The sequence below is a fragment of the Brienomyrus brachyistius genome, unplaced genomic scaffold (assembly GCF_023856365.1).
Source record: "Brienomyrus brachyistius isolate T26 unplaced genomic scaffold, BBRACH_0.4 scaffold59, whole genome shotgun sequence".
NCBI lineage: Eukaryota > Metazoa > Chordata > Actinopteri > Osteoglossiformes > Mormyridae > Brienomyrus > Brienomyrus brachyistius.
The window spans coordinates 569,534-593,277 of record NW_026042334.1 but is presented as its reverse complement, the minus strand read 5'-3'; the positions used below and the strand labels follow the sequence as shown (position 1 = coordinate 593,277).

The 23,744-nt window shown below is 48.3% G+C and overlaps 1 protein-coding gene across 19 annotated transcripts in view; it reads right to left on the bottom strand.

Annotated features, from left to right (window-relative positions):
- The window catches only part of LOC125725003 (protein Aster-B-like), a 100,676-nt gene that overhangs the window by 37,093 nt on the left and 39,839 nt on the right, over positions 1–23,744 (bottom strand). For 13 of the 19 annotated variants that reach the window (XM_049001515.1, XM_049001518.1, XM_049001519.1 and 10 more), the window contains one exon: positions 18,363–18,389. The exons of 3 other annotated variants lie outside the window; for them this stretch is intronic. In XM_049001515.1, coding sequence (XP_048857472.1) covers positions 18,363–18,389 — 27 coding nt within the window. Of the gene's footprint in view, positions 1–3,411; positions 3,780–11,359; positions 11,404–13,802; positions 14,860–18,362; positions 18,390–20,991; positions 21,273–23,744 lie in introns of those variants that run through there. 3 more of the 19 variants (XM_049001534.1, XM_049001533.1, XM_049001535.1) reach the window with 3 other exon arrangements.

The window sequence follows — 23,744 nt, the reverse complement described above, 5'->3', positions numbered from 1 at the left end:
GAATAGTACATAGTAGAGCTGTGTAGCTGCATAACTCATACCATTTTCATCCTCTCACAAGCTGAATTACTCCCATGCAGAAACAACGGCTGGTGAATGAAATAACCAACACGTTACTTGTAGCATGAAGTAATATTAGACATACTGCATTCATTGTGTGCTAAATGTATGGCAGAGCAGAACAGGAGATGGTTAAAAGACGCGTTTTAGATAATGCAACAGGTCACCTCATTTTCACCTCGGTGTCTTCGAAGTGGGTTAGCCCATGTGCCCTGCACGTCGCGTTTGAAGTTTAACAGGCCAAGGGGGGGCGGAGGGATGGTGTACTGACCCCGATACGAAGCAGTACGCCCCGTCTATCCACCTGGACACGCAGGTCAGCGGCGCGCTGTGTATGCATCTGTATCTAGCGTGCATTACCTACACCGCTGCAACGCGCCTCCTTACAGACACACAGGAAATAATTATCATCACATTTTAGGTGCTCATTTGCCATAAATCTCTTCTAACAAGCAGCACTGGCTGTCTGACACAGTGGTATTTAAAAACACCATAAAACATCAGAGCTCGCTGCATGTTGGATGCATTACTTGATTCAGAGTGACGCAGATGCACTTGTTCAGGACGCGGCGTGTTAATGCCTGTTTACTTTACCAAGACCCCCCCCCCCCAGTAGACGTGGAGATAATAGGGTAGCATTCTGGTCCGCGTGCTTGAAGAAGATGAGCTGCCGGTAATGGATGGCTTTCTGCAAGCCTTTTCTTGTTTTGTTTTCCATTAAGGTTTAAAGGAGCGAAAAGCCGGCCCATAATAAAGTCTCCCGCTCACCCCCCGTTCTTTGCAGAAGGCCGCTCTGCTGTCCGTTCTGTGTTTACCGAAGGCTGCGACCACAGCTGGTGAAGCCATTATCACAGGAGATTACGCTTCTGTCGTCTGCAGAACGGCCAATCGCCAAAGAGTTTCCGGACGCACATGGTCTGAGTCCGGGGGTCATGTGACAGCCACATTCTGGGTTCCGCCTACCACGCCATATGGGTGGGGGAAAACAAGCAAACAAACAAAAAAGCCTTGTACCCTGTACTCCACCCCCTCTCCCCATGACCCCGACTAGATGTGGTCAGAAGGCAGAAGGATGGATGGATGAATGGAAGGAAGGAAAACAAATAACGGGGTCAAAGCCGACAGGATGGTTACCACGATCATGTGGTGTCAGGCAAGCCTTTTTTCTGGGTGATCATGATGAGGTCCCTCCCCCATCCACAGATCCAGAGCTCTGGAGACTCCTGACTTAATTTAAACAGCGCAGTTTTGAGCTGCCACCCATTAAAAATGTTCTGCTCTCTGGAGATTCTTAAAAAGCGAGCAAGTCCAAAGTCGCAAAAATCCATCAGGCGAGGTGACTTGTCACTTATCATATATGCGTCTGGTTTACGGCCAGAAAAGCCAGCCCAAGCGGGTCGTTCCTTACACACACCCGAGTAATGACAGTGTGCCCGAAGATCATGTGGCGGTGTGTAGCTCAGCGGGTTAGGATGTCGTGCCAGCGGTCAGAAGGTCGACAGTCCAAATCCCATTGGGCCCTTGAACAAGGCCCTTAAGCCGTAAACGCCCCAGGGACTGGCTCACCCTGCTTTCTCAGCTGTATGCTGCTTTGGATAAAAGCATCTGCTACATAGAATGTCTATATGTGACCACCAGTTTCCATATAAAGAGGGCCCTAAAACTCTGGGATTTAAGGGATCGAACTGGCGCTGGGTATGTAGGTAACCCCACCCCTCATGTGGACAGCCCTTTCGGTGACACTTCCCAATGGAACATGACCCCGAGTCGCGCGGCCCAAGCTGACGCACTTCCCTTTCCGTGGCACGCATTAAATCCCCCCCAAACTTCATGCTGCTGCTAAATACCCCAATGCTCCGCCCATCATTGAGTCCCAACCAATCAATGTGGCGGCCACGCCCCCCACCACCAGGAAACGAGGAATGCCACAGACACAAGTGCTGCTCTTTGCTCATTCATCTTTCAAATGAATGACATAGTTTTTTTTGGTGGGGGGGGGGGGGGGAGAGACTACAAAACAAAGTCTGTCCAAGTTAAAGCCTTCTAAGAATTAGAAAGTGTCCCTGCAGCATCCCAGAAGGATTATGCAGTGATGCCACAAGCTGTCGCATGTAACGTCCATCCCAGCCGCTGGTGTGTTTCCAGGGACTTCCAGAGCGGTATCTGCACTCTCTTGCTGGTTGTGTAGCTTATTCCCTAAACTTCAGCCCCCTTGCCTAATGCTTCCTTGACTGCCCTGGATACAGAAACATCGGAAACTATTTAAAGAGAAAAAAAAACTTTCACTACATCTTTTCGATTAAACACCAAGACCAATCAAGCAAGGTCCCAAACACATGAAAGAAAACAGACAGCTAATGTTTTGATCCATGGTGTTAGGGGGGGTGTGGCCTGATTGCAGCATCAGGAGGTCATGTAAGCATCTAGCCAGCCCAACCTTTACCTCTCACCTAAAGAAAATGCAACACAGCTCTGACAAAAGCAGGGAATGGGGAGCGGAGGCCAAAGCCCCAGCAGGCCATGGAAACGGCAGCATCGCACTCGCTGTCCAGCGATAAGCAGCTCTGGCAGAGGAGAGCCCCGTTTACATCTGACTGCCGGAGAGGCCTGGAGTGCTCAGTCAGTGCCGGGGCAAGCGGCCATACCGGCAGGACGACACGATACCCTAAACACATTGGCCACGCTCGTCTGCGCCGGCGGGGGAGGGGTTACTTCAAAAGCGCGGCCGCCTGTGGGACGCCTGGCCTCGCCTCACTGGAAACGAGAGCGTCTAATTTGGCCGTTCCCATTACGCGCGGCGGGTCAGGGGCGTCCCAGTGCGCGCACAGACACCCGAGCGCTGGTGAACATGAAGCGCGAGAGCCGCGGCTATTAGTTAGCGGCTGGAGTGGCATCCTGAGAAAGGGATACAGCCGGGGGGGGGGGGGGTGCGGGGCGGGGGCAAGAAACCGGAGGGTGATGCGGGGCTGCAGGCGGAGCGGCTTCAGCTTTCCTGCGGATAGCACCAAGCCCCCGCTAAAAATACGAATAGCGGCCGGAGCTATCTGCGTGGTGGTGGGGGCGGGGTGAGGGGGGTTGGCATGGGCATCCAGGCATCCCATGGCTATGGGGCCGCCTTACTTCCTGGCCGGCATGTGACCTGCCGCTGTTTGGGTAAGCTGGACGGGCCAGGAACAAACAGTCCAGAGAAGAGCAGATGGGGTGTAGGGGCGGGGGGGGGGTGGGGAAGTCGGGGGGGGGGGGGGGGGGGGGGACAGGCAGGAGGCAGAGAATTCACACACGGCAGGTCGATTCTCACGAGTAAAGAGCAGAAAGTGCGGCGGCCTCGCCCCGGACGTGGACGGCTCTTACCAGGAGAGCTTGAAGCCCTTCATCAGTGCGGTGAGGAGGGTCCGATGGCCATTGCGTCTGCTCCGCGCTCGGCTCCGTGCTCATTCCATGGCATGCCGGTAGCGAGCGGCGGGGGAAACTCCGGCGAGGCTTTCTGCGCCCCCCCCCCCGCCCGCCGCCAACGGTGCCCGACCCAGCAGCCTGGCCAGCTTCACATGGGCCCGACGGCACCGCACTGGCTGCTGCCGTTTGGAGCTGGAGTGTGCACGCCGGCAGCCGCTCGCTCGCTCTTTCTCCTCGCTCCCTCCCTCTCTCTCTCTCTCTCTCTCGTTGCAGATAAATGTCTGGGCTGCGCTCACCGGTTTCCCGTCCCCACTGAGCATGCTCAGCTCTGCCCGGTCCACTCCCCGCCCCCCTATTCTCCTCCTCCTCCTCTCCCTGCCGCTGCCTGTTTCCGGAAGATGCCTCTTGCTGCAGTGGCCATGCAGAGAGCGGGGGCGGGGAGGGGGTTGTCCGTGGCCGCTCGTTAGGGATCCTCGTTAGAGATTCCCGTTACAGATCCTCGTTAGAGCACTGGGTTCTATGGGTAATCGATGGTAGCACAGCCCCTGATTAATCCTTTAATACAGGATAGACAGTAAGTACAGGGTGGAGCGTATATGCTGGTGAATATCTGCGCATGCATGTGTGCTTGGCTAAGCTGAGGTGTAGGGCGGGGAGCCGCGCTTGTCCGACAGCTTAATTGGATACCGGTTTTCTTTCCTGTTTACAATAAAATCTCCGGCTAAAAATAATTTCTTTGAAGGGGGGTAATTATTTGCAATCAGTTTATAAAGCTGGATATTTGGATGAATTGAGGTTACCCACCAAACTCGTTGGGACTCTCTTATATATAAATGTACTTGAAAAACACAGTTGGGAATCAAATCTGCAACCCTCTTGATGAAAAATCCCAAATGGATCGCTGGTTATGAGGTCACTATGCTGCCTCCCCGGGCTCAAACCCGGCTGCTGAACTTCCCACATCAAACACGGAATAAAAGCACAACCCCCCCCTACCCCACTGCCCCCCAAGTACCCACAGGCCCCTGCAATCTGAGACTGCTTGACGCAGCACTCCCCACCTGTCCTGCATCACAGTTCCTTCTTGTCCACACACAGCAACGACACAATGCCACACGGGCTGGGGAGGTGAAATACAAAAACCAATCCAATCTGCAACTTCTTCAACTTTACAGAATTTCATTAAAAGTGTTTAATTAATTAGCACCTAAAAAAAAACACAGAATGTGCACCCAACGGGTGATGAGTACGTCTGATATCGCTCTTACAGATGATGGAAAGGCAGCAGTGACAGGATGACGGGTGACTGGAATTTTCTATGTTTGCACAGGGGAACGTGCAGCTCTGACCAGCCTGGAGAGGAGCAGTGACAGGGGAAACCAAGCTGGGTGACATCATCTTAACGCTCTGATAACCTGCACTTGGCGCAAAACCAATCTCCCTCTCTCCCATCACGTTTGTACGGCTGCGAGAAGCTTAAACTTCCTCTCCTGCCTGCAGTCCCAGACGTGCACAATGGGACAAATAACAAATTAACAATTAAAACTATAAAATCTGACGGACAGGTCAGTCCATCGTCAGCCCATGTCGACATAACAGGATGGCGGTATAAGTAGGCAGAGTGGGACACTGGGGTTTGTCTCATGGTCTTCATCATCGCCACTCTCCCTTCTTCTCGCTCTGGAGCAGCTGTCTGCCTTGGATCTGAGCTAATCAACATCCCCCCCCCCCAAGAGATTTTGGCTCCTCTCTAACTGGATAATAGATGCCCGTTATCCCAGCTCTTCTAATTTCATGGCACGCGATAATATGAGACCTTAGCTCTGGGGGATGACCTCTGCTCTGAATTGAAATAATACCATTTGCACGGGTGCAGAAATATAAGTGCAATGGAATTTCCCCTGGTCAAGAACAACAAACAACAAGACTAAGACAAACAGAAATAACAATACAGAAATAATTAGATAGATGTAAAGACAAAAGCATCAAGATGCTTGAGTCTCGGAGGTAGTTGGGGAGGGCGTGACGTAAGAGTCTGAGCTTTACACCAGCAAGTTGTGACAAAATGCTCCCCTCCTAGTGTAATTCACTGCATATACAAATCAGGGCGGGGCAAAGATGGCGATTCTCCGCGGCAGCCCAGAGAACGCCTCCACCGGTGTGGTGGGGAAACGGTGCTGAATGGACAGCGCCCAGAAAGAACGACAGAGGACCCAAGGTACACCAACTGTGTGGGAAACAGCAGCAGTTTAAAGAAGTGCAGACAGTCAGTCTCCGGCGCAAAATAATAAACCTAATATTACTTTTTAACATCATAAGAAATAAACAGCAAAGATCAGCAGCAATACGTTTTGATGTAAACAATAAAAATCATTAAACTACTATACTATACCATACTATACCATACTATACTATACTTTACTATACTACCACTGATATCCAGCAGTCAGTTATTACCCACAAGGCCCTGCTGGTAAGCACAATACTATGAACCAAATGGATTTACGATCCATAATCTTATTTCCTGTCTCTGTGAAATGACTTCCTGCTAAATGCAGTTTTATCCGCAGATAATGTATTAAACTGGGCTGGGAGGACAGGGCGTTTTTTTTAGAGGGACATCCCCGCTGTGTCAGCGAGACAATGCTGAACAACAATGAAAGGTGTAAAAGGATCATTAAATATGTACCTGTAAATATAATGTAACCCCCCCAGTGGTAAAGGCTATTTATACCATGTGACTGTAAGCCTTCTGCCTAATACTGTATGTGATGCTTTCTCTTTCCTCCCTGTTGTTTCCCTCTGGAAGACTCTCCAGGACTGCACTGAGCACTGAGGACCCTACAGCATCGAGGTCTCGGATTTAACAGCTATTTTTAGCGCCACATCGGTTGACAATAGCTAGCGAATGGGGGGATAGAGATGAAAATCAGGTGACCTGAGCTGCAGTCAGGCTAGTTTGCCATCTAAGGATTGTGGGGGTGGAGCTGATGCTTGCTAATCCCTCCTGATCCAGTCCTGCCCAGTGATTGGGCAGTCCTGCTCTGGTTCGTCCACTCTGCTGCTCATGGGTCCGCCTCCGACTGATACGATTGGATGATCCCTGCTTATCATATGCCTGCTGTAAATACTTGCTCATTCACTCTGGCAAAAGAAGCACAAAGGCAAGAAATGAGGTCCCAGAATAAGGGAGACAGATGCTGGGCTTTAAACCTTGACCCTCTTTCCATTAAACTCGATGCAGCCCTGTTTGAAACACTGCATGCCAGTCTGAGTGCCCCCCCACCACAGATCCGGAAAGCCAAACAGAAAGACTCTGTAATACCCTGGGAATGAGCAAGCTGGTTGCACACAGGACGATACTGTACAAACTAAACCAGCATAGATGCATATTTACAGAATTAGTCCCTGTCACCGCAACCTTTCCGGAGCCGAGGGACGTGCTGGAAAAAGCAAAAGGCACAAACAAAAGGACTGACTCACAAGCCCTACAGGCGGACGAGCACAAACTGTAGACGAGGTCCTGGCACAACTCTATACCTCGTAATCAAGCTGGTACACCGCGCATGAAGAAAGGAGCTTTTTATAAATCACATTTCAGGAGGAAAGGAGAGTGTAGTTATTCATCTGCCTAGTCACGACGGCCCTCCCCAGCTTGCATTTTGCACTCGACAATTCCCCGTGACCCATTTACACTAGTACTTTCTGTCTTTTTTTTTGCAGAAGAAACCCGTTGTCTCACTTAACGAACCACGTGTACAATCCTAATCTGTGAGCAACTGAAAAATTGCCGCATCCGGGTCAGACTTTTCCTCCCCACACGGGTAACTGTGGTGCGTTATGGGATTTCAACGCCTTCAAAGCACTATGGATTATGGGAGATAGAGTAGGACCTGTTACAGTCCCACCATGGCACAGTCAGCACATCTAGAAAGGCACTTCCACACCAAGGTTACCATATTCGTTCACAAAGTTAACAGTCAAAACCAGTCTCTCCTTCTACTAAATTCACGTATGAGATGCCATGCGACAAATCCATTATATACACTACTGAGTTTTGATCACACACACACACACACACATAATTAAAAACTTATATGTCTTTGTGGGGACTCTCCATTCATTTTAATGGGAAAAACTCTAATCACATCACGACGACCTTAACCCCTACCCGGTTCTAACCATACCCATAAGTAACCAAACGTCATATGAGACTCTTGGCATTTTTACTTTTTTGATTGCATTCACAGATTTCTGTGGGGACCCGAAAAATGGTCCCCACAATGTCAAAAATTGTTATTACATTGTGGGGAAGACCTTTGGCATTTTTAGTTTTATGATTACAGTCACAGTTTTTTTTGCAAGTTGAATTTCCCCACGTATGGACCCCAAAAATGGTCCCCACACTGTCAAGATTTTTATCAAAAAAAAGTTTTTTTTTTCTCTCTCTCTCTCACACACACACACACACACACACACACACACACACACATACACACACACACACACACACCATAAATAAAGTAAACGGAGTGCACATATATCAAAAGCAGTCTCTAAAAAACACGAGTTCTCTGCAGACATAAACAGGACAAACATGGACAAGGGCTGCAACACCCAATGGTAAAACATGAGGGCTAAAAAAAGAAAATTAAAAATCAGAGGTTCATTCACATTTTTAGCATATGCAGAACACGGACGGAAATGAATCTCGGTGTTATTTCTCAGCTGTTGGAACTAGAGATGGGCCGATTCACATTTTTTCACTTCCAATCCGATTCTGTTAAAAGATTCTGCTGATACCGATACAGATTCCGTAACAAGAGCACATTTTACTTTAATATTTCAATAATAAATAAATATATGATATAAATATTTATACTTTATACATTATTAATGGGGGGCGGCATGGTGGTTGCAGTGGTTAGCACTGTTGCCTCACACCTCTGGGACCCGGGTTCGAGTCTCCGCCTGGTTCACATGTGTGCGGAGTTTGCATGTTCTCCCCATGTCGTCGTGGGGTTTCCTCCAGGTACTCCGGTTTCCTCCCACAGTCCAAAAACATGCTGAGGCTAATTGGAGTCACTAAATTGCCCGTAGGAGTGCATGTATGAGTGTGCCGAGTGATGTATGGCAAAAAATCATTATGCTACTGGTAACCGACATAACGAATTGTTCCACCTGGCATGTGCATCTTGTTTTAAGCGTTTTTGAGTAATTTGCAGTTCAGTTATATCTTCCAAAACGGTAAATGCAAATGACTAATGCTTAAAATGCGCCACTGGCAACAGCATCACTTACACTGCAGCTACCTCTGTATCACAAGCTTTAGTGAGTGTGCAAAATGGTGGAAAATTTAGCTAATACTGATAACCAATATATATTTGTCTGATGCAGGTAACAGATTACCGAGCAGATTACCAATTCAGATAACTGATACCGATAAACCTTGACCTCTTCTGCTTTGGTGGGTTCCTCTCAGCCCAGAAGAGATGTGTGAAGCTTTACCTTCTGGAGAGGCAAACACCCATCACCAGAACACAGAAACCAGGTCCCCACCCATCCCTATCTTCACAATCAGCTGAAAATCCCTTAACTGAACAGCTGATCAAGAAAGCCTTGCACTACCAACATCCAAATTCCAAAAATTCGTTTTGTGAGATCTGTTCTCAGACAACTCATGCCCATCACTCAATAAAACTGAAGTTGAAGTTTTGGACGGTCTTTCTTTTGAGGTGTCTGTAGCCCTCTGCCATACCCAGAAGACACCTAAATGCCTGGTGCACCAACCCAGGGCATCGCTAACTCGCAGACCAACTGCATCTCACATAACAGTGCGCAAGTCCTTCCTCACTTCCTACCACAACCAGGGGAGCCAAGGAGGCTAATAAGGCCCGTCGTTCCCAAGGTTAGATGTATCTTTCTGTTCCTTCCATGAAAGCCACATGAGGAACCCCCCCCCCCTCCAGAAGAGGGAGAACTGTTCAACGACACCCTTGCCAGTGCGTGGCCATTGCTACCATTAACCTAAGAAGCGCCCCTTCTGGTCAAACAAACTACTCTTTCTTGCATTTAATAGTTTCACACATAGCAACATGTTGATTTTAACTTACATAAATATCACTAAACTTTAGTGGGAACTTATATAGTGCAAGACACTTTAAAAATACTTTTATTTGCAGCTGTACTTACAAATATTGAGATGGTGCAGCGGGTAGCAGTCATCTCACGCCTCTAGAATGGGGGGTTCGAATTCGACCCCTACTCTATGTATGGTGTTTGTGTGAGTGTCCCAAAGAGCATGTCACCCTTGTGCCCGATATCCCTTAATAGACTTCAGGCCCTCATGACTGGAAGATGGATGATGTCTATAAAAACTGACAGTATATCTACAATTATCCAAACCAAAACGATCAGACCACTACGTACAGTACCGTGGTCGCTAACTCAGAAGGATGGGGTGACTCTGCGCTTTCAGGTGATCGGAGGCCACCGATGCACTGGGCAATTCTGACAAGGTGCAGAGTCACCCGCTCTGGTAACACAAGCCAGAAAAACGGTTCTGCTCCCTGAGCCTGTGAAACAGGAGGAGCTGGAGGGGCACGTGGCCCTGCGTAGAGCGGATCCATCAGTGCAGAGTGCTCCCTCTTGTGGTAGCTCTCAGTATCCTTAATCAATTTTGATCATGGTTGTCTACATTTTTCCTATTTGTACAATTAATATAAGTTCACCTCAAGTAACTCAGCAAACAGTCGTTATGAGCCCCTGTTTGTAAATCTAGGCGAATGCATAGCAGGCAGAACTGTCACAAATATAACCATAGCTCAGAGTCATACATACATGTGTTTCATAGTTCTGTTCATGCAGCATAATGAATTAGTACTGCCTTATCCCTTCTGCGTTCTTTTAGCTGTATTCTGCACAACATTTGGACTTGCAGTACCTCTGGCTCTTTTCCATCAAAAACAGCACAGTCAGTGAATCTAATTTAACTGGCGCCAGAGCTTCACCTGCCCAGTGAGTCCCCCATCAACCCCCACCCCCCCCCCCCCCCGCCCCAGGCAGAAGAGTGTCATCATGCCCCAGGATGGCCATCGACCTGCACCAACGGACCAGGTCAGGCATGAAATCTCAGTATGGCTGAGAAACCCAGTGACAAAATTCTCGCTCTTCCTTCGCTGCGGACTCCTGCAGCCAAGCCGTCCTGCTGTGCTTCCTGCAGCGGCAGGCCGACAGAGCGGCCCAAAAAAAGGCCCAGAGATTTTACATTTAATTAGCCCTGGAAAAAAAGCATTGTGTTCCACATGACCGCATCGCGAAAGGCTGGAGAAAACTCCCCCATCATTCCACCCTGTGTATCATGTTATTTCAGGAGATTCGCGGTTGTCACAACACGCGGTGAAAGCAGGAACATGAAGTGAACTAGAAAACTCAAAATGCCTCATTAATTAAATTATTCCACCCCCACAAACCCACTGGCATTACAGGATACTGTCAACTTTTTAAAGTTATTTGCTAAACAGGTAAATATTCAAGAACATTCTCACATCTGTCCATTGCCAACGAGAACTCTGCACACAAAGAACACTGCACACAAAGAGCCATCATTTTACCACTACCCAGAATCCTGTAACAACTCTACCATCAGCGTCTCGCCCTTTAAACAGTGCTACGCATTTTCCCACACTGTGAACATCATGTTTTGAACATGTGACCGGTTCTTACGCCTAACGGAAATGGAAAGCTAAAACTGCCTGGACACCATAGCCACAACATTCGTCGTTCCTGGCCAGTGCCAACGAGCCATCTGTCTGGAACCCAAGTCACCACAACGGCCACCTCCCCACCCCACCCCCCCCCCCCCCCGGCCGGTAGTGTCCCAAAGCCACTAGGTTCACTTTCTCACCTTTGCGGTCTCCATATCAGTTTCTTCCACTTCCTCTGCTTGTCCTACAGAAGAGGGTCCAGAGAAATGTCACTCAAGCTGCAGATGCTTGTGCAGCGGCTTCAACCAAACAGTGGTCAAGGTTGGGAATTAAGGTGCTGTGTGAGACATTGGCCTAATGAATGAGCCCTATGTTAAGCAGCAGAAAGACCAACTACAATCTGACCACTACCTGTCCTCTGTGGGGCCACAACTGAATTAGTATTAACTGAAGCTGATCAGTTACACGGGGATATTCAATCTTAAAGGACGGAAATGTCCGCTAAGCATAACCATGCTTTAAGGATATCCATGCTTTAAGGATATCCATCCTTTAAGGATATCCATGCTTTAAGGATATCCATGCTCTCATTAAGCGCTTTGCTTGCCTCAGGTGTGCAGCCTGTCAGTGTTGAGTCTCATGCAGATCTCCTGGGCTCACAACTGGACCAATGGGGGGAAAGGGGGCAAACACAGACGGTCTTCCGTCATTGATACTAGCAAAAAAATAAATAAGCCAATAAATAACAGGAAGGAGCCCAGCAGTAAAGCTATTAAGGTTCATAGGCTACCACATGCTCTGCTGCGGTTTACAACAGCCCTGAGAATTCTAATTAAAGATGCTCACATTAAGAAGAGATGCAAGGACTCACTAATAACTATCAATGAGGCAACTTAGACCAACCCTGGTGACAGGCAATGGCTTCACCGCAGCGCTCACGTGTTTGCTTCCGTGGAATGGAAACTTGGCAGCCCACAGGTGTCAGATATTGAGACTAAATTGCTCTTATGGTAACAAACTGCTTATATTAGGTGGCCTTCCCTTTGAAATGCAAGCTGCTCTGTAGACACCGTAATCTTTATTTGCTTTACCGATAACAGGCTTCCAAGCAGCCCAAAAGCCTACTTTCCCTTAGTCCCCTTCTTGCCATTTCCTTATTCAATTCACCACCGATGTCTCATTTAGTTTTCCGACTTCTTTTCCCCCAAGTTTCCAGAATCTTATCTACCACCAGCCTCATGTCCACACTGGAATCTTTGATGTGAAGTTTTCCCGTCACCTGACTGAGCTGAGGAAGAATTCAGGCCGTTCTTGGTGCTCCTTCTTCAGTACCAAAAAAAAATCCAGGTCCTGGATGGATAGGATGGGGCCACACCTAACCAAACCAACTCCCAGTGTGAACTTCTTAACCATCCTGTTGTGACAATACTAAGACGATTCCATGCCAACTGCATCGGCGACTGTGATGTCAGCGTTGTCAGGATGTCGTCGGGGAGATGACAGATGCGGGAGTGACGTAGGGGAACAGGATGGGAACATGCCCGAACGGGTGGCCATGGTGGTCTAATGAATCACTCTCAGCATGGCATATATGCTTAGTCTCCCCTGGGATGCTCTGAGGAAAGCAATCTGATGCCCAACCTCTTCCAAACAAAAGGGCATGAACTTGAACAGCAGATGAAGGAAGCGTCCAGGCACTTTCCTAAAACCTCCGGTCCCCCACCTGTGCCGTAAAGAGCTCTAAAACACAACAGCGCCTGAGGCTTAACACAATCCACAACTGAAACTGCATCCACCCATGGCTGGAAAGGACATACATCTCACCCCCCCCTGCACATATAGAGAAATTAATGAGTCCTGTGAAATACTTAGATTTCAGCAAATATATCTGCTTGCCTTGAGAAATCAGGTGGATATTAGCTGACATCAGCTGCTTTCTGCAATGTGACCTCACTGCATCGATGTTCTCCAGAAAAACACTGAGACGAAATGACCACGTTCTGGATGCTCTTTGCAACAAACGGTGTTCACTCTTGGCACTACAATCAAAAGTCACTCACGACGCCCTGCATGGGTGGTTGTAAGACGCCTGGCTTTATGTAACAGTACCCAAGGGCCATTAATTAGCAGGATGACTGCGGAGCATGCTTCAAATCCCAGCCCACAACTCTGACAAGAGCCTTCGTTAGCCAAACCCAGAAAGAGGTCGCAGAAGCAAGGACCACATATGTGTTTTTATTGGATACAGGGGGGAAAAATGACTGTGGCTAATTCAGCTCACCTTATTTCTATTTCTGTGTCCATTTCAAATGTTCAATGTGCAATTAAGTTACCATTATTGTGGAATGAATGTTTGTTGATCAGTTGCGGATCAGTTTGTTGACGATGTCTTTATGCTGAATAATTGTCCGGCAGAGTTCAGCACTTCATAAAACAGTAAGACACAAATTTAAATGAAGGTAACAAAGTAACGTGGCGGAATTAGCCTACAGTCCTACACATGTAACACATCATATTTGATATATGCATCAGCATGCATTATGGACTTTTTTTCAAAACAGAAATATAACCAAGGCCAAAAGTTAAAGAAACTTGGATAAAATGAAGGGAAAAAGCAAAATATCGACAGACCGAACACCTGACCTTGTGTTGGTGCATTGTGAACAGAAAGAGACCATCCTGTCTTCCTGGACGACTCTCATGACCAGAGCCCAGTGATCTGCTGGTTCTCTTCCGATGTTTCTTGAAAGCGGGCTTGCTAGGTTACGCCGGCCTGGGGTATACGGTCTCCTGCCAGCGGGATGTGTAGGTCCGCAGATGGGGGCGACGTCTGCTGAGCCCTGTACCTCAAATAGGTCTTCTGGCGATCCGTCCCTACTTTTGTGAGGGTCCCAGCCAGGTAGCAATGGCGAGTACCAAAGGTATGTGTGTGTTTATATGCATGTGTCTAAGTGAGCACGATCCCCCCGGCAGGGTAACGGTGCTGAGCTTCACTCCGCAACCTCCCTCTCCTCAACGCTGTCCCCCAGCCACGCTCCTTGGCCTGAGTCCCTCTGCTGCCAGCAAGTGTCCTGCGGAGGCGGTACCTCTTTAGCCGCACCGGAGAGGGAGAGGGGAGAGCGCTGACCGTCTCCACCCCAGAGCAGGCCTGGAAAAAAGACTGTGCGTCGCCGCCTGGACTTCTGCAAACGGTCAGCTCCCTTCGGGAGAGACTCCTGCATAAACTCTGTGAACCGCCATCAATAAGAATCCCTCGCTGGAGGTCACCCCATAAGTCCCACGGTGGAATTTAGTCGGTGTAACGCGGTGACTAACGCCATACCGCTCTGGCAGAGCTCCGGGTCGGCCGGTGACACACTGTAGATTGAATGACTTTTTGATGCAAGTCAAACGTTGGGCACCTCAGGTGAGCAGACTGGATAAATCCTTGCTGAAGGACAGCAGAGGCGTGCCAAGAAGGTCTCCATGTGATGCGGAGGGCTAACAGAGAGCCATTACCACTGACCACCTCAAGCTCCAGCTGGGTCCAATACTCAGGTTCGGATAAGGCAAACTCCTGGGTTGGCTTTTCAAGCTCTGGTCTTCTGTGGTTTGGAAAAAGAGGATCTGCGACGGGACCATCTGAGCTGAGAGAGGGCTCCCTTTTTTCAGTCCTCCTCTCGCTCTCTCTCTTTCACTCTCTCACTTTTTCCTCTCTCTCCCATTGCCCCCCTCCCACCTTTCCTGCCTCAGTCTGCTGTTTCTGCAGCTCAACACAGGAGCCTTTCTGCTGCTCCTCTTTCAGGCAATTCAGCACTTCTCCAAGTTGAACGTGCAAGCGCATAACATGTGTTTAACGCTTCCCTACGACCTCTCGCCAACCCAGCTCTCGACCCCAAGCCCCCACCCCTCCATAAACTTTACTACCACCATCACCATCATTAATCATCATGATTGTCATCTCCACTGAAATTTTGTAATCGCAGCCGTTCCGACACATACCTCCCCTCATTTACACAAGCAGCTAAACACAAAACACATTCGCTCCAGGGGGAAACATGAGAATATATGGAGGTGAAGGACAATGACAAAAGGAGAACCATGCAAGTGTGCACAAACCAAGACCTGAACTGAGTCCTCACCTTGCTGATCCTCACAGTCTGATCTGAGAGGTGGCTCTAAACTGACTCTGTCACACCGCTTGTTATCGATTTGGGGGGGCTCAGGTTTCCCCCGTCCGCCCCGGACGTCGTGTCGGTGAAAATGCTGGGTCAAGTTCTGCTGACTTCACTAACTAGAGAGCAAGCACCGGAGGGTAAAATGGCCCAGGGACAGGGAACTGCGTCCTGGGAGCAGGGGAAGAGCAGACGGATCCGGTGGGAGCGGGGATGGAAGGGTAGCTGCCAGAGAACTTATCACTGAAGCTGGTTAAAGGACCACGGACAGTGGACTCCGTAACCTGACACCATGAGGGCCTGCGCCACACAGGAATACACACACAACTGAGGCATACCTAAGAATATCAAGGATGCACATATATATTTTCTATTAGCAGAAGCAAAACGGCCGCAATTAATTATTCTTTCATGCGGTACATAAAATTAGCTACATGTTTCCTGTGATTTTGATAGACACGAAACAACAATATGTAAATACAATATAGTACACATGAACAAAGTAAATTTCTACAAAGAAAATGCTCATACAAGGTAGAATATAATAATAATAATAATCGATGCTTTATTGATCCCCGTAGGGAAATTGTCTTTACGCCTCCCACAACTTCCTCTTTTTCGTAGAGTAAGTTGTTTCTGCGAAGGGCTGCCACCCATAGCGGCGCCCAGGGAGCTGGGGGTTAAGGGCCTTGCTCAAGGACCCGCAGGCTGAGGCTGGGTTTGAACCTGCGAGCTTCTGATTACAGGCACAACGGCTTATCCCACAGAGCCACGCGCTGCTATAGCGTGCATTCTACAGTATGTACTGACACTATTATACTATTATACTGTGCCAGAACTACAATTTTCTGTCCCCCTCCACCCAGAATAATACAAAGGTTAAACCTGCATTATTCACCATGTCCTCTGCTGGCGTGAGGACAGCCAGGCTTTGTGGGAAGCCCACTGTCCCATCATTAGTGCCCTTAGCAGTTTTAGAAAGGTAAGGCCCCTCGTTATTTTACAATAAGGACTGAACATCGACACACCTTTCTTGCACAATGTAGTTCTGTATGATGGTTTAAAACAATTGTTCTGTATTAAACAAGTTTCTGGGAATGATTTTCAACAATAAACCAATGAACAGAGGTGGCCAATCTAATCCAGAAAGGGTCGCTGTGTATGCAGGTTTTCGCTGCAACTCCCTAATTAGATTACTAATCAGATGACTGATTGGCTGAGTCCTGTGAAGTACGTGAACGTTTCTACATCTTCATGGGAACTGACGCCAACCATATCCTGTAGCGGCAGGTCAAACAGAGTACTGTACATATGAGCGAATGAAAGAACTCCGAAGTTCAGCTAAGGATTTCCTGTGATTTGTGCTCCTCAGGTGCGGGCTTGGAAATGGAAAGAATAGCTAAATGCAAGGGGGGGGTGTCTCTGATTGGCGCCTCAAACAGCGTGAGTCACCCATGAAAGTGTAGAGATGGCTTCCCACGACGGGTGACTCAACTCATGGAAAACAGGTAGATGGCCCTGAAGCTCTCCCAAGCACACATCAGCCAGCCCACCTCTCGCTTCAATTTACACCCCCTGAAAATAAGCCCCGGGTGAATTGAACAAGTAGTCCTCACCAGCTGTGTTGAGCCTTTAGTGTTTAGTAATTAATCATCTTAGAAACGCTGCAACTGACTGAAAACCAAAACAGAGTGAAAAATGACAAAAACATATTACAGGATTACACAGTCTATAGTCAAAAAATTCCTCACCCCTCTATACAATATACCAAAAAAATCAAAGGTTATTAGAAATTATAGTTTAGTTGTCTGTGAAACTGTTAAGCCCTAACATAACTAGCCTTTAAGGAAATCGTTAACGCCCTAACATAACTAGCCTTTAAGGAAATCGTTAACGCCCTAACATAGCTAGCTTTTAAAGAAATTGTTAAAACCCTAACATAGCTGGCAAAGACCATATAAAAGTTGCTGAGCATCAGCTTCAACAATGCTGATACATCAGTGCAAGGTCAAATAAGTATGATCTGAAAAATAATACAATTTTCTCATTAATCATTCATCTTTTGCCTGCGAACTTTCTACATATGCCACGCAGGTGACTCAAAATCCATTGTTCTGTCCAGCAAGTTGGCACCATTGAGTGGCCTAGTAACTTGGAACGGCAGCAGAAATTACGATTAAAATTAAAAAAAGCAAACATTTTCAAAATGGCCGAACATGCCATGTGACACTGCTAAATCAAAGTGAGGACTGAAAACGCTAATGCACAACATAGGTAAACACACCAGAATCACACATTGTGTTCTGAGACCTGTCCATCGTTTGGCATTCAATCCTTGTTTCCATAGATGCGTGTAACACAGGGATAAGTGGCGCAAGGTTTCTATACTCAGATATGCCAAGATCTAAAAGCAGATCAGCATTTTAATACCTGTCTCTTTGGGAGAGAGACACCCACAATGCATTGCTCAGGTATAGGATCACACTTGTCATCAGCTTGAACGAGAGAAATGTAAGTCCAGAATGTCCTCAGTTTGTGCCATTAACACGACAGTCGAGAGAGATGCCCCACGACTAACTTAACTAGTTTTTTCTTCCATTCATTTAGGAGAAGAAAAAATCTCACCCACCTTTCCTGCCACGTTTGCTCAGTACACGTGGGGCTGCACCTCCATTCCCACAAGAACACAGGACAGTGGGCGGCCAAAGACCTGCCGCCACACTGGCTGGACAAACTAAGCGGAAACACCGGAGAAGCCGAATCCCAATCCTGCGTCTGTGGACAGAGCTGCACTTGTGCCCCGCATCGGTTTGTCCAGTAAAAGCAAACAATGGCATTCCATGGCCCACGGCTACCATGCGCCGAGCGGCCTAACAAAACGCAAGGCTCTTTCAGGATCCTTGGACGGACGAAGCACCAGCTGACTCATGTGTGGGGGTGGTAGTGAGAGGGGAGCTCTAGGGGGTCGAGGTGGCGATTCATTCGTCATGCCTGTTCGGGACCCGAATAACGGCCAGAGACACAACCCGAGGAAGGAAAGTGGACTCACCTGAACTTTTCCACTCCGCTCTCAGACCTGCAAAGGAACCAAAATGAACTAATTAGCTTGTGGCTATTTCCTTCCACCACCCGAGGAGGCAGCTGGTGAAAATAAACAAGCAAAAAAAAAAAAACCCAAACAGAAAAAGATGGAAAATTTCCTTTTCCTTCCTCACTAAATGTCTAGCTAATAATACCGTAACCTCCAGTAATCTACATGTTTTTTTTTATCATGAAATAACACTTTAATGTGGAATATTTCATTTTGTTTATTGTTTTCTTTGGTTTGGACATCTAAAAAAAATGGCTAAAAGTCTTTTCTTTATTCTTGACTTTCCTCCTTCCTAAAAAAAGTTATCGTTGGTAAGGGCCCAGCCCTGGGGAGGGGTGAGACCATGACTAGTGGGGCCGGTGAGGCCGGGCCGCCTACCCAAGTCTGAAAGTGTCTGCGTGCAATGATGACAAATGACCAGGAGTCTGAGCCACTCAGACCAGGACGAAAGGAAGTGGTCAGCCAGCTCATTAGCATTCATGGTGGGAAAGGTCACCTTTAACCCCAAACTCGCCGCCTACCTGCAGACATAACGACTGTGGATGCAGATAGCCATCACCCAACCCTGAAATTCACAAGCTGAAGCCAGGCTCGCTACCAACCTGAATTCAGAATAAGTACAGGGAGCATCAGCTATCCACCTTCGTGGGGGATAGAGCAGGTTGTTGTAGGGTGTTGTGTTGGGGGGAAGGGGGGGGGGGCAGGGTAAAGAAAGTGGAACTAGGAAACTGACGCCAGCATAACACGCTCCTTTGATTGTTACGCTTAGCCCGTCTGCCCACCTCAGACGTGAGCAGGAAGCCACTTTACTGAGAGGTTCCCCGTCAATCGTGCAGGAAGGCTGCAGCAGAGATGGCAGCCCTCCCCATGCCCAAGGAAAATCGAACGGTGAGAGAACCCGGCCCGAGCTCGTTCACGCGGTTCTGGGCGACAGGGGTGTTGTCACACGACGCGGGGTGCACCAAGAGACGGACGTGACCCAGTGCTTTGGGAGCAGCCCCCCTCCCCCCAACACACACACACGTACACGCACAGCCGTAGACAGGAACACAGCAAAATGCAAAATAAACAATCCCTTCACTGTGCAAGCAGATATTACAAAAGACTTCAATGTCATGCACAAAAGATTAGCTGAGGTCATGTTTTCATGAGGACGTTCACTTCTTTCCAGCCTCCGCAGCCCATCCAGTGTCCACTACATTGAACCACGTGCCTCCAGGGATGGAGGCCTTGTGGCCCTGCAGGTCAGGGAACATGGATGGATGGGTGAATGAAGCCCACCCCCCCCGGCTTGCTCTGCCCCACACGGCTTTAAACAGCCCACTTCTGTTGCATTTGACCCTCAGGCTGATTCCTGTCCTGAATGTCAAACCGCATCCTGCAGCCACACCCTGTGGGCCCCTGGATTTCGACCTCCAACCGAGAATGGATGGATCTCATCTGCAGCAAGCCCAACACTCCTGGCTGACCTAAATTCAAAGGACCTCATCCAGTCCACTGGCTTGGCAGGTAACCCACACGGAGGGATAATTAATGTGATGTGGGGTGGGGGGGGGGGGGTTGTTGAATATAGCTTCCACTGTATGCCAACTGTGAATCATGCTTTCCAGATTCTTGGGTGAATTGTTGGGGGTCTCCCCCAGGGAAAACTAGATGATAACCCAGATATATCTGTACAGCCGAAGGGAAAATCCAAAAAGAGTATAGGGGCAAGCCTGTCCAAGGAGACCCCTCCAATCACCTTTAAACAACTGCGACCAGAAGCAGAAACAGGAGCCTAACCCCTCTTCAATAATTAATGAAAGTTACTGTTCGGGAGTATAATAACTCAAGGTATGAATATATACACACAATGAGGTTGCTGAGTCCCAGGGAGGGCTGACTGTTGAGCCTTCAAGTTTGGTCCTGGACTAAAACCAAGCTCAAAAAAAGCAAATTCATATTTGCATGCAGTCGTGTAACACAACAAACAAAGACCTAGAAAGTAAAGTGCACTTGCTATCTGCAAAAGGGCACCATGATACATCTCATAAGTAGAGTTTTCTGAAGATAAGGCTCTTTCATACTACAGCACACCCTCACGGTTCTCCTTAGGGTCTGCTACCGATAAAGCAAAGCTGCGAGGTGTCCTCAGGGCCCAGAATTCCCCTCTGCCAATCCCAGCTTGTCTCACCTCTCAGAGACCTGTCCCCTATGCACCAGGACGTGCAGGCATGACTCTAATATACTAATGGAGGCCCGCTTTCTTCCAACACTGCCCCTTGATCACGCACACGGAACTACACGCTGATCACAGCGCGTCTCTGTGCAGGATGCAGATGGTGCGTTACGGCAACAAAACGGGGGTGCGCCGCACATGCCATGGGAAATGTTTCCCCTTATGTTTGTCATTGCTCCTCCTCATATAAAAAAGGGGAAGGGGGGCAATCAATACACACATAATGAGCAGGAAGTCTCAAGGCACAGCTGGGTTGCACATCTAGCTGTACTGGCTTATATATATATATATATATCTATGTCGCGCCGAAAGACAGGCAGCGGAGGACGGCCATGCGTATAGATATACACAAAAAGGCAGAACTGTTACCTGCAGAGGAAACATGACATTCTACACCTTCAAAGTCCAGGTACAGAATGCTCGAATTGGAGAGGGAGCGGGCGAAGGGAATGAAAAAAGGGGGAAAAAAACGCAGAGGAAAGGAAGTCACAGGTGACGGAGTCCGCAGAGCAAATCGGAGCCGGCGGCGTTGCCGGGCTGAGCCATGGCAGCCTCTGTCCAGACGGCACCCGGTGACCTTTTTCCAGGCTATCGTGTGTCTGGAGATCAGGGGAGGAAAAACGATGCTCTATAGGAGGATGCGGAGAGATCTGAGGGAGGAGGAGGAGAGAGAGAGAGAGAGAGAACGGAGTATGGAGAGAGCGGGCGGCGGAGCGCAGGACCCTCACAGACAGCCTGGGTGACATCCGCCTCCTCCGCTGTCCATCCCCTGACTGACAGACGGGCTGCGCGTTTCTAAGCCGCGTTATCGGCTGAGGTCCTCCTGGGGGTTGAGTCGGGCTGCCGCGATCCGTCCGCCGCTTCTGATACGCGCGCCGCCGGTGGGGAGTGAGAGAGGCAGCCCGCACCGTGCACGGAGAGTCGTCCTTGCGGCGGTCGGGAATCCGTATGCCGCGACACCGGCCTCTCCATCCCGGCCTAATTAAACCCGAGCCACGTCCCGAGCGCCTGTCACCCCTAACTGGGGGAGCTGCGGCTGGCTCCGCCGGCTTGAAGCGCCGTGCCTCGGCGGAGGAAAGGCATACGCTCCGTAGCGCAGCGCTGCCGCATTTACTAAAACAGGGGCGTCAAAGCGAGATACTCAAAACGACACTTTTTATTACGCTGTCTTTCCTCAGACTTGGTGGGTAAAAAGGCGACTTGAAACGCTGGACGCGCCGAAACACTGAGAACTTTTCTCTACGGGCGCCAGGCACGTGCGGTCCCCACGCAGCGTTTTCAGCCGCCAGCCGCTAACACCGGTTACCGGACACACCGAGTTAGCAGTCGCGATTAAAAGGTGAGCTTGCAGTCGGAAAATGACGGTTTACTGCTGCCAGAAAGATTTCTGCCATACTTCCCCCTACAACAAGAAATATAGACCCAGCACAGAAATGTAAAAATAAAAAAAATGTGGAGGAATATTAACATGATCTCCATGAATTATCTTAAATATAATTCAAATAATCTATTTCTAGACAAAAAACTTCCAAGTATCAAATACTCTAAGTACTTTTAATGCGGAATTATATTGGCAGAAAAATGAAAATCAGTGGAAAGGAGCTGATATCACAGAATCACCTTAAACTCTTAAGAAACGTAATGCTTACAAAACCTGTTTGTTTCATCATTTTCACCTTTTCTGCAGTCAGAACTGCAGAACTAGCTTGCGCTCTGATCCAAAATACTAGTGAGTTTACAAAAAAAATGTCGTATGGGACATCGCGACTGGTCACGCCCTCTTGTGTTAATAAAGCGGAATTACAATTAAAGGTCGCAAATGAATGTAGGCCTACATTACGTTACAGGGACCGACATGAGGAATCTCTTCCAGAGATTTTTTTATAAAGGAACTGGCTTGGTATTAAGCTATTTCAAACAGTACAAGAATTAACTTTTGTTTATAGGCTGTTATATTCTTAAACGAAACTAAAAGCAAAACAGTGCGTAGCTGTACACGGTGTATCCCTTTCAATAAAAACAAAATGCTGAAACGATCGACATAAACTTCTCTGCTGTTTCATTTTCAAAATGCACAGAAATAATTTAATTAAATGGCATGTGGCAAGTATTCCGGCGACACATCGAGACACATTTATGCAGTGGCGGCTGGCCATTAGAGGGCGCTATGGCGCAGCCCCAAGTTTAAAAAGGAATTTTTGATTTTTCTTACTAAAATACATATTTTTAAATAAACAACAGTCACTTACTTTTAAGTGTATATGTGTTGGACATGCAAGATAACATTGATAGCAAAATGGTTGTGGGCCGCCCACTGTCCGCTATGGCGATATCGTCAATTATATGGTTTTCAAATGTCGTGGGTAAAATTAAAACAAACAAAAGCGACTAAAGGTCATCTGCTGATCGATTTGTTTCATCACTGAATGTGCGGCTTTGATTTAGCTGAAGGGACTGTCACAGTTATTTCTTTTTGCTGTCCTCTAGATGTTGCTGATGCTGAGGTGACAGACTGCTGTGTCCTACGCTGGCTTCTGGTGCCCAGTTAATGTTGCCTTAGTCATACGAAGCGGTTCGCCTATCTTGAAAGCAAAAGGATGGCTTTTAGGGCATGTTTCTGGGTGGAATCTTTAAAGATTCAGAAATTTTGTGAACCCTGTAATGACATCCATCCATCCATCCATTTTCCAAACCGCTTATCCTACTGGGTCACGGGGGGTCTGGAGCCTATCCCGGAAACAATGGACACGAGGCAGGGAACAACCCAGGATGGGGGGCCAGCCCATCGCAGGGCACACTCACACACCATTCACTCACACATGCACACCAGTTTAGCAACTCTAATTAGCCTCAGCATGTCTTTGGACTGTGGGGGGAAACCGGAGTACCCGGAGGAAACCCCACGACGACATGGGGAGAACATGCAAACTCCACACACATGTGACCCAGGCGGAGACTCGAACCCGGGTCCCAGAGGTGTGAAGCAACAGTGCTAACCACTGCACCACCATGCCGCCCCCCCCCTGTAATGACAGTTTTCCTAAAATATTAATGCCATCGAAATAATTACTGACTATTTCTCAGAGCGCTCGAATCTTGCAGTATGTGTTAAATTGCTTGGG